We start from the raw sequence: 11571 nt of genomic DNA, 5'->3' as shown, positions 1-11571 counted from the left end.
TCAGAGGACTCGTAGGATCCGGGTTAATTTGAGATTTCGGACTCGTGATTCCTGATTCAGTACAAAGATTCGAATCATTAACCCGGGTGATTCAGGAACCGCCCAGATCTAGTAGTATTGAACAGTCTAATCCGCGGCATTTCTTTCCCATTGATAAAAATACGGAACAAAGCGCGTCCCGTATCAGTTCAATACGGAACACCGCGTTTAGTTTCCAAATACGGAACAATTCCGTATTTTACGGGACGGTTGGCAACCCTCCAGTTTCCTTCCACAGTTCAAAGACATGCAAGTGAGGTGAATTGGAGCTATAAAATGTCCATGACTGTGTTCGACATTACATCTCGTGTAATGAGTAACTACCGTTTCTGTCATGAATGTAACCAAAGTGTGTAAAACATGACGTTAAAATCGTAATAAACTAATAATAAATAAAGAAATAAATCTTCTCAGTCGCTGCTAATACAGTTCATGACCACTATGGAGCAGAAGCGGACGCTCCCCCCAGTCCTTCTATGATCCGTTCTTACAACCTCACTTCCTCTACTAAACATGGCGGTCCACGGTCCTTTCGTGAAAATCCACCCGGTGGTTCTAGCCTCTATAGCCGACTCTTACGAGCGAAGGAACGAGGGAGCGAGTCGGGTGATCGGTTCTTTATTAGGTAAGGTGTTTAAATTCGCCATCGTGGTTTTAATTATTAACGTTAGTTGTCTTTGTTCACGTTTAGCATTCTTCCGAGGCTAATGCTAGCGGCACGAGTGTGTAGCATTTGATGCTAACATGTGTAGCCTAATAACAGTATGACATCATGTAGCTTTAACAGTAGATTTTTTTTGTTTGTTTTTCAATTTAGGAACTATAGATAAACACTCTGTCGAGGTCACCAACTGTTTCTCTGTCCCACACAATGAGTCCGAAGACGAGGTAAGGAAATGGCTACTAACATACACTGGAATAGCTTTTTATGTGGGCCCATTAATGTTTGCTAGTTGTCAACAGACTACAGTGTTATGTCATCATTTTCAGAATATATTGCATCATTATTACCCTTAAAACAGTTTTATTAATCAAAAAATGGAAAGCGAGAGAAAGAGAAACGGGCCTGTGACGTCACTGTCACTGTGCCTGTGTCAGACTCGACCCAGGATTAACACTACAGTAATAATTAAGTGTAGTACCTTTAAATCTGTTATGATTTAGCAGATAAGACTTTATTGATCCCCTTAGGGAAATTAACTTGTTACAGCAGTATGAAGACAGGAAAAAACAGAAAGAAATACAACTAAGTGAAAATATTGCACACATTGTGTAGTTATTTACTCTAAAAATATCAAAAAAATAATATATACATTCAGATATGCAAAAATATATTACGTATTGCACTTATTGCAAATAAGTTACATATTGCACCTCTTATTTCGCCATGAACATGTAAGAATAGGTATGAGTGACATTATTACATACAGTATTACTACTGTTGTAAGCCCTGATGGCTGCTGGAATGAAGGACCTGCGGTAGCGCTCCTTCTTACACATGGGGTGTAGTGGATGTGTGGTGATGTCCAGGATGGATGACAGCTTGGCTATCATCCTCCTTTCTCCCACCTCCTCTACAGGTTCGAGAGGACAGTTCAAGACAGAGCTCGCTTTCTTGATCAGCTTGTTCAGTCTTTTTCTGTTTCTCTCCGAGATTGCACCACTCCATCGGCACACTCCAAAGGACCTCAGTCTCCTCAGTAGGTGGAGGCGACTTTGACCCTTTCTATATAAGGCATCCGAGTTGCTAGACCAGTCCAGTTTGTTATTGAGGTGAACACCCAGCTTTCATGCAAGCAAATGAGGGTTAAGGGTCTTTGCTCAGGGGTCCAACAGTGGCTACTTGGTGGTGGTTGAGATTGAACCACTGACCTATATTAAAGTACATTTTACATTTACATAATTTAGCAGACACGTTTATTCAAAAAGACTTACAAGTGTGATAAAAAAAATTTGAGTAATGGAGGGTTAAGGGCCAGCTTAATGGCTCAGCAGTGTCAACTTAGTGGTGGGGCTTTAACCAGCAACCTGCAAGAAGGTCCTGGGTTCGATCCCCAGGTGGGGCGGTCCGGGTCCTTTCTGTGGAGTTTGCATGTTCTCCCCGTGTCTGCGTGGGTTTTCTGCGGGTGCTCCGGTTTCCTCCCACAGTCCTAAGACATGCAAGTGAGGTGAATTGGAGATACTAAATTGTCCAAAACTGTGTTCGATATAACCTTGTGAACTGATGAATCTTGTGTAATGAGTAACTACCGTTTCTGTCATGAATGTAACCAAAGAGTTTAAAAACATGACATTAAAATCCTAATAAACATACAGAAACAAACCAGCAACCTACTGATTTGTAATCCAGTACGTTTAATTTGCATTCATGCCATTTATCCAAAGCAGTAATATTACTCGCTGACTGTCCATATATCACCAGATTTGCCATTACTGATTACAACCCAGTGTAGTACTTCCTGTACACATCCATCTGATCCATTCTACATGATCGTCAAGCTATTCACCACAATACAGTTAATAACCGATTCAAAAATGACATGTAAAATAAATCGATATTCTCTTTAAACAGCAGAGGGCACTGGTGCTATTCACCTCGCCTTGTTGACGTCACTGGCGCTATACGCCTGGTTGCCAAATTCGGGTTTTTTCAGCCAAATTGGGCTTAATTCAAAATTGTTTTGCATAGTTTGTACCTACCTCATTAATAAAAGGGTATTCATCATTTAGATGAATAAAAGATAATCACAAATACAGTATTTTATTTTATTTTTTAATAGAAATAATAAAAGGAAACTTAGTCATAATTTGTCTTCAATTTCAGTAAAAAAAAAACCGGGAAAAAAAACGTATCGTGAACCCACTGTTGTGAATTGCATCGCATCAGTGTGTTTCGTTACATCCCTACTGTAAAGTATTTGTTAAACAAGGCCTTAATTTGCCTAGTTTCTCTGTGCTAGAATTAATGTTTGTAAATGATTTTGCTTGATTGCTACAGCTGTACTTTTGTTAAAAAATTTTAGATTTCTTAAAATAGGTAGAATGAATAAAATGTGTATCATGATGCCTAATAATGTAAATAAATAAAAGCAGAATGACCAACCGCAGTAAATGCCTAAATTCCTTATTTTATCTAATTCTATACAGTATAATTATATAAATCACAGCTAGTGGTTTGTTTGCCCACTATTTACTTTATTACTTACTTTTTTTTTTTTTTTTTTTTTGAGGAAAGTCTACACAATGGTTGGTATTTTTTTACAGAACAGGGTTTTTTTAAATCTGGGTTTACACAGTATACCTCATTTAGAATGATTATTAAATCCAGTTATTCGTATTATCTTGTCATTTATTTTCTATCGAATGCTTCCGAAATTGAATTAGAGCTGAACAGATAAACTAAGTTTATTTATAGTGTTGAAAGTACATGAATGGCTGGTTAGTATGTCCTTATTCCTTATATTCACCCTTCGTCCTTCCCACCAGCTACATCTATAGAAAGGAAGGTAAAGTTATTTAGTATAGCCTGTATGTTCTTGTAAGCAATTTCAGGGCTCTAGACTAACGTTTTGCACTGGTTGCACTGGTGCGCCTAACTTTTTTTTCTTAGGTGCACCAGCACAAAAGTTAGGTGCACCCAAATTTTCGACCGCATCACATTTAACACTGCAGTTTTACAGGTTCACTTTTTTTTTTTTTTTTTTTTTTTTAATCACTGTCCATACAGGCAATATTGACTTGTAAATAACTAACAATCTGGTCAACATGGCCTCGTCTGATGATCTGTTTGCTGCTGCCTGCCACTGAAAGGCAGCGGGGAGAGGGGACACTTGGGCAGTGCATTTATCGAGGCATGTAATGTGTTTTATAGATGCATTGGGCTTTTTCAGCCTTTCAATTCGAAATGTATTAGAACCAGTCACAAATATACTATTGCCGGCCACTGTCTTCCCATGCTCTTTACAGTTAATTATAGTATTGTAGACTAATTATAGCACACTTATAAAATTTATAAAAATAATAATAGAGTAAATGTGTATGTACAGTGTATCACAAAAGTGAGTACACCCCTCACATTTCTGCAGATATTTAAGTATATCTTTTCATGGGACAACACTGACAAAATGACACTTTGACACAATGAAAAGTAGTCTGTGTGCAGCTTATATAACAGTGTAAATTTATTCTTCCCTCAAAATAACTCAATATACAGCCATTAATGTCTAAACAGCCGGCAACAAAAGTGAGTACACCCCTAAGAGACTACACCCCTAAATGTCCAAATTGAGCACTGTTTGTCATTTTCCCTCCAAAATGTCATGTGATTTGTTAGTGTTACTAGGTCTCAGGTGTGCATAGGGAGCAGGTGTGTTCAATTTAGTAGTACAGCTCTCAAACTCTCTCATACTGGTCACTGAAAGTTCCAACATGGCACCTCATGGCAAAAAACTCTCTGAGGATCTTAAGAGACGAATTGTTGTGCTACATGAAGATGGCCAAGGCTACAAGAAGATTGCCAACACCCTGAAACTGAGCTGCAGCACAGTGGCCAAGATCATCCAGCGTTTTAAAAGAGCAGGGTCCACTCAAAACAGACCTCGCGTTGGTTGTCCAAAGAAGCTGAGGGCACGTGCTCAGCGTCACATCCAACTGCTGTCTTTGAAAGATAGGCGCAGGAGTGCTGTCAGCATTGCTGCAGAGATTGAAAAGGTGGGGGGTCAGCCTGTCAGTGCTCAGACCATACGCCGCACACTACATCAAATTGGTCTGCATGGCTGTCACCCCAGAAGGAAGCCTCTTCTGAAGTCTCTACACAAAAAAGCCCGCAAACAGTTTGCTGAAGACATGTCAACAAAGGACATGGATTACTGGAACCATGTCCTATGGTCTGATGAGACCAAGATTAATTTATTTGGTTCAGATGGTCTCAAGCATGTGTGGCGGCAATCAGGTGAGGAGTACAAAGATAAGTGTGTCATGCCTACAGTCAAGCATGGTGGTGGGAATGCCATGGTCTGGGGCTGCATGAGTGCAGCAGGTGTTGGGGAGTTACATTTCATTGAGGGACACATGAACTCCAATATGTACTGTGAAATACTGAAGCAGAGCATGATCCCCTCCCTCCGGAAACTGGGTCGCAGGGCAGTGTTCCAGCATGATAATGACCCCAAACACACCTCTAAGACGACCACTGCTTTATTGAAGAGGCTGAGGGTAAAGGTGATGGACTGGCCAAGCATGTCTCCAGACCTAAACCCAATAGAACATCTTTGGGGCATCCTCAAGCGGAAGGTGGAGGAGCGCAAAGTCTCGAATATCCGCCAGCTCCGTGATGTCGTCATGGAGGAGTGGAAAAGCATTCCAGTGGCAACCTGTGAAGCTCTGGTAAACTCCATGCCCAGGAGAGTTAAGGCAGTTCTGGGAAATAATGGTGGCCACACAAAATATTGACACTTCAGGAACTTTCACTAAGGGGTGTACTCACTTTTGTTGCCGGTGGTTTAGACATTAATGGCTGTATATTGAGTTATTTTGAGGGAAGAATAAATTTACACTGTTATATAAGCTGCACACAGACTACTTTTCATTGTGTCAAAGTGTCATTTTGTCAGTGTTGTCCCATGAAAAGATATACTTAAATATCTGCAGAAATGTGAGGGGTGTACTCACTTTTGTGATACACTGTATGTGTGTATCTATTTATGTGTGTGTGTATATTTAAAATGATATGTATATGTTTGTGTGTGTGTGTGTGTGTGTGTGTGTGTGTGTGTGTGTGTGTGTGTGTGTGTGTGTGTGTGTGTGTGTGTGTGTATGGGGCTCTAGAGTGTTAGAGTGTAATCTTAAATGCAGTGCATTATATTATCGGCTTTACTGGATCTTTTACACAGATTCCCAAAATCGCTTGCGGTGCACTCACTGTGTATTTTGACTACATGTATTGTAATATATTTTGGTCTTTTAGTTATTTTTATATTTTACTTAACGAAAATATTGTCGTGTTTTTACTTTCACTATCGCGGCACTTTACCGCTAGCATTAGCCCCTTGCTACTGTAGAGGGTCGGCTCACCTAGCCGCTGTCCGGTGGGGATGCTGCGGGTCTTTTGCTGTGCGGTGGTGGAGGTGTGGGAATAAAGGCACACGGCAGGGTCGAGTCACTTTAACTGTTTAGTCAGGACTTAAGTGAGCGTTACAGCACTTTACACCGCCGAGCTCCAGAACCCGAACTTCCATTCTGGGGACATCCGGCGAGTCTCCAAAACTAAACTTACGGCAGAACGTCCGAACGCACCCGGTGCTGCATTCTGATTGGCTGAGCTGAATGTCGCTCACATATCACCGCTACAATATTGTCCCGCCCTTCGCTATCTCTGATTGGTTTAGACCATGATATTGGCCTAATGTGTGTCTGTTGTTTTTTTCCCTCGGACGCCTGGTCGCACCGGTGCGACCTGAGATTTTTTTTAGTCGCACCATTGAGAAATTAGGTCGCATGTGCGACCAAATTGGTCGCACTCTAGAGCCCTGAATTTTCAAGCTGTCCATTAATAAAGAGGATGTAATTTCAGTGTTGACAGTTAAGACCTTGCAATTTTAGCAGACAGTGGTCTTGTGGTTTAACAACTGGCTACTCACAGTGAGCAGGGTAAATACAAATTGTGTATAAATAATGATTTTAAAATTATAGTTAATTTATTAAAAATTTTTATTTTACTGTACTATGTTTGAAAACTCCAACACTGTCTGATGCATTTCCACCCAAATAGCCCCACAGGGACACTAGCACAGCAGTGAGACAATATTGATGATAATGGTTCCATCTAGTTGTTTGGTGGATAGCTGACATACTGTGTAATTTTTTCACCTCCAAAGTGCCTCTGATAATGGGTGTACTGATTAAATAGATTGAAGCAGATGGGTAAGTGTACTTAATGGACAATAACAAAGCATGTGTAAAATACTTACAACATTTAATGTGAAGCACTCCCCAATGCTAGTAATGCAATAGTAAACCTAAGTATTTCAATCTTTAAAGGCTAGAAGCAAGCAACAGTACTATGCTATAAATAATGGTTGTGCTGACTTATATATTTCAGGTGGCTGTGGACATGGAGTTTGCAAAGAACATGTATGAGCTTCATAAAAAGGTTTCACCCAGCGAGGTCATTGTTGGCTGGTAGGTGGCTAGAATATCCATGATATCCTGTCTATTGTTTGGCTCCTCTTGTTGTGTCCATTCATCTTGTTGCCGGCACCTAATTGTTTACTTGCCTTTTTTTGGATTGTTCAGTGTAAGAACTTCCTCCACAAAGAGCCGGAGTGTCTGCATGTTTTCATTCTAACCAAGCAGGGGCTTCACCCAGTCCCCCTCATCAATAATTTGAATACTTTAAGCCAAACAAAATTAGTCTAGTGGTTTCAGGTGACCCTTCTTGTTGGCTGGAATGAAAACTTTCAGCCAGACTATTTCAGATAAGGTTCTAACTTGGCATGCTTTGTGTCCAGGTATGCCACAGGATATGACATCACAGAACATTCAGTTCTAATTCACGAGTACTACAGCCGGGAAGCCCAGAACCCCATCCACCTCACTGTGGACACAGCACTGCAGAGCAATAAAATGAACATCCGTGCTTACGTCAGGTAAGCAAGTTGCTGTAATAAGTGGCAGTATTTTCATTTTTAGTCTTTTCATTCATCCTTTTTAATTCTTTAACTGATTGGTTGCTTGACCCCTCAGTGCACAGATGGGCGTTCCAGGCAAAACTGTTGGCGTCATGTTCACACCACTGACAGTGAAGTACATTTACTATGACACAGAGCGTATTGGAAGTGAGTCATTGCTGCTTTTTGAATACGTTTTTGAGTCTTGATGTCCGGATGTGCTTTTTTATTGTTGAACAATTTTAGATATGTAAAGGCTGCAGAATATACACAGTCGAGTCACGTTATTATGACCATTTCCTACTTTCGACTAGCTCATGAAGGAAGTCCTGTTTCGTGAGCTGACTTGGTAGGTATATAGGGTGTGCAATAGGTTGTCTGCACGTATATCCCTCGTTACTGTCATGGGTAAAATTGTCCCCCCTGGGGCGGATGGGATCTTCCAGCAAGTCAATGTGACGCGTCACACAGCTAGAAATGTCTGACATTGGTTGAAAGAGCATGATGAAGACTGTACTCTTCAAGTACTACTCTTGGCCCCCTTATTTCCCAGATTTGAACTCAATTGAGCATCTGTGGGATCACCTCGATTGTCGTGTTCGCTCTATGGATCCTCCCCCATGCACCCTCCAGCAGCTGTGGGATGAACTGCAGTCAGCATGGCTCCAGATACCTGTGACAACCTACCTGGACCTTACTGAGTCACTCCCAGCTTGTCAAGCTGCTGTCTGTGCTGCACACGGCGATTATTCTGGTTATTAGCTGGTGGTCATAATAATGTGACTCGACTGTGTAGATTTGAAATAATTTGTGTTAGCACTGAGTTTACAATTGATATGTGAATTGAGAGAATTGTAATGTAGTAATACTAGACGGCTATTTGAACTGAGCTGCTAAAAATCAAGTTTGGTAGTCAGCAGGGCCAGGTACTATTACACACCCTCTCTGACATGTGCACAGCACAAGCTTGCTGACCAGAGGTGATGCCCCACACCCTTTACACAGCGATGGGGAAATCCTTCATCCAACCTCCCTCCTTTAAACACTGCCAAGACATTGCCACAGGTCTGTGGAACAGCTGAGACACATACTCAAGTCTCGGTAGTGGTGTGCCAGCACGTTGGGTCACTGCACCACCTGAGCACCCAGGGCTGTTTTTAATCCTTGCCTTTTGTAATTATTGTCAATATTATTATATATATTATTTAAAAAAATGTAACTATTATTCTGTACCAGTAGTAGTTACCTGATACTAAATTATTTGGATCAGGACTGAGGGATCAGAACATCCCTTGTCTTTATCCCTGACTTTTCTAAGTCACAGTTGAATGGCATGAAGTATATCACATGAGCCGTCATTGCTGTTTACTGCAATATCTTGATGTGTTAGGGGTGTTCACTGGAGAGCCCCCCCCCCAAACATGGAAATTCCTATTTAATATCAATGGTTCATGTCACGGTCAGGGATTTATTAAATGTTGGACTGATGGTAGTTACTTATGGTTTTTAGTGTTTAATGCAGCAGGCATGAACAGATACAAGCCGATGAACAGATGTTCTGTTCTGACGCAGAGATACAGAATGCCTGCTAATTTGTTTTAGTGTTTAATATTCTGAAAATAATTTGTTATCTGTGTTGCTTTGTAGTTGATCTCCTACAGAGAAGTCGTGCTTCCCCCAGTCGCACCAATGGCCTGACATCTGATCTGGCTCAGGTGGGCAGTGCAGCTGGACGCGTCCAGGACATGCTAGCCATAGTACTGTCGTACATTGAGGATGTGCTGGTGAGTGTGTCCAGTATTACATATTTTATTACATTTAGCATTTTTAAATGTTGTCCTTGTATTGAATTCATTGAATTTTAGTCCTACTTCTAATTATCAAATGTACTGTTGCTGTCTGGCATCCCTAGTCTGGTAAGGTGACGGCAGATAACAGCGTCGGCCGGTTCCTAATGGATCTGGTAAACAAAGTGCCCAAGATCTCTGCAGAGGACTTTGAGAGAATGCTCAACTCCAACATTAATGTAAGTTGTGCTTATGGATATTGCCTAATATTTAGTTAATCATGACATGTTCGTGTTGCTTACGATGTTTTTGTCTCTTGTAGGATCTACTGATGGTGACATACTTGGCGAATCTCACTCAAGCTCAAATTTCTCTTAATGAGAAACTAGTTCTTCTGTAATTTGAAATAAAGACATCATTCCTGCAGGGTGGTTACGTGTCAAGTTTCTTGCGTACATTGTGTAGCTTGTTGAACATCCCCCGTCTGGCTATCAGCGTCCTTTCTTTTAAGGAGAAAGTGTGTCTGGGAATTTATGCCCAAATTGCAAATTGGTGTTATTAAGTAGTTGTTTATTTTGGAACCAGTCTAACCAAGTATTTTCCCCTTTCACTTTTGGGCTGGTGCCCCATCCAAGGTATTCCTGTTTTGTTTCTTGGTGGAACAGGACCTTTTGCAAACAGGATTTCTGACTGCCATGCCAAATACATGAAAAATAAAAAATGGAAAGTAATAAATGTTATGTAAAAGTAAAAATCCTAGAAAATAGTTATTATAATACTAGTTTAAAAAAAAAGTACATATGGGTGAAATTATTTTTAAAAATTGTTCTTATCAATATTGTGTGTATGTATGTACAACCCCAAATCAGAAACAGTTGGGACAGCATGGAAAATGCAAATAATAAAAAACACAGTTTCTTACATTTACTTTGACTTTTATTTGATTGCAGACAGGATGAACCTGAGATATTTCATGTTTTATCTGCTCAACTTCATTTCATTTATTAATAAACATTCATTCCTGCATTTCAGGCCTGCAACACATTCTGAAAAAGTTGGGACAGTAAAGCATTTACCACTTTGTAATGTTGCCATTCCTTTTCACCACACTTAAGAGACGTTTTGGCACTGAGGATACCAAGTGATTTAGTGTCGTCATTGTCACATTTTTCGTCTCAACATTCTCCACACATTCTGTATTGGGGACAGGTCAGGACTGCAGGCAGGCCAGTCCAGTACCCGTACCCTCTTCCACAGCCATGCCTTTGTAATGTGTGCAGCATGTGGTTTTGCATTGTCTTGTTGAAAAATGCATGGACGTCCCTGGAAAAGATGACGTCTTGAAGGCAGCACATGTTGCTCTAAGATCTCAATGTACTTTTCTGCATTAGTGCTGCCATCACAGAAGTGTGGCACTGACACACTGACAGCCCCATACCATGACAAACCCTGGCTTTCTTGCACACAATGTCCATTTTTTCCAAAAAAGTACTGGAATGCTGATTCCTCTGACCACAATGCACGTTTCCACTGTGTAATGATCCATCCTAGATGCCTCTGAGCCCAGAGAAGTTGACGCCGCTTCTGGACATGGTTAACATAAGGCTTCTTTTTTGCACAGTAAAGTTTTAAGTGGCATTTGTGCATGTAACTCTGTATTGTAGTGCTTGACAAAGTACTTGAGTAATCCCTCACCCATGTGGTTATATCAGCTATTGTTGAGTGGCGGTTCTTGGTGCAGTGCCGTCTGAGGGATCGAAGATCACGGGCGTTCATTTAATGATATTATGCACTGTAGAGGGATCCAATCTTTCTTTAGGTTCAGTTCCAAAGTGGGGGTGGTTCGAGGCTTTTTTTATGTTAAGGTTGCATGTTCTCCCTGTGTCTGTGTGGGTTTTCTCCAACAGTCCAAAGACATGTAGGTTAGGTGAATTGGAGACAAAATTCTCTCTAACGGTGTTTGACGTTAAACGGCTGATCTTAATCATCTTGAATGAAACCAAAGTGTAGAAGTGTAGAAATAAACCCTCTCTTTTGACGTCACCTTCCAACACAAACACGATTGGTCAACACAAAAT

At 40.8% G+C, this 11571-nt stretch overlaps 1 protein-coding gene across 1 annotated transcript; it reads left to right on the top strand.

Annotated features, from left to right (window-relative positions):
* Window positions 1-533: 533 nt before the first annotated feature.
* On the top strand, window positions 534-9924 carry eif3f (eukaryotic translation initiation factor 3, subunit F). Its single transcript, XM_063010627.1, has 8 exons — window positions 534-664; window positions 857-927; window positions 7139-7218; window positions 7548-7685; window positions 7783-7874; window positions 9354-9490; window positions 9619-9732; window positions 9816-9924. The coding sequence occupies exons 1-8, from the start codon at window positions 553-555 to the stop codon at window positions 9891-9893; spliced, it is 822 nt and encodes a 273-aa protein (XP_062866697.1). The 5' UTR covers window positions 534-552; the 3' UTR covers window positions 9894-9924.
* Window positions 9925-11571: the final 1647 nt, after the last annotated feature.

The sequence above is a fragment of the Trichomycterus rosablanca genome, chromosome 15 (assembly GCF_030014385.1).
Source record: "Trichomycterus rosablanca isolate fTriRos1 chromosome 15, fTriRos1.hap1, whole genome shotgun sequence".
Taxonomy (NCBI): Eukaryota; Metazoa; Chordata; class Actinopteri; order Siluriformes; family Trichomycteridae; genus Trichomycterus; species Trichomycterus rosablanca.
Note: the sequence above shows the minus strand (reverse complement) of the source record. Positions and strands in the feature narration are given on the sequence as shown.

Bases quoted from the DNA above. Each gene is read 5' to 3' on its own strand.
- eif3f (XM_063010627.1), top strand. From the start codon at position 553: ATGGCGGTCCACGGTCCTTTCGTGAAAATCCACCCGGTGGTTCTAGCC. The intron at 7,686-7,782 runs GTAAGCAAGTTG...TTGACCCCTCAG, and splicing joins AACATCCGTGCTTACGTCAG to TGCACAGATGGGCGTTCCAG. The intron at 9,733-9,815 runs GTAAGTTGTGCT...TGTCTCTTGTAG, and splicing joins TGCTCAACTCCAACATTAAT to GATCTACTGATGGTGACATA.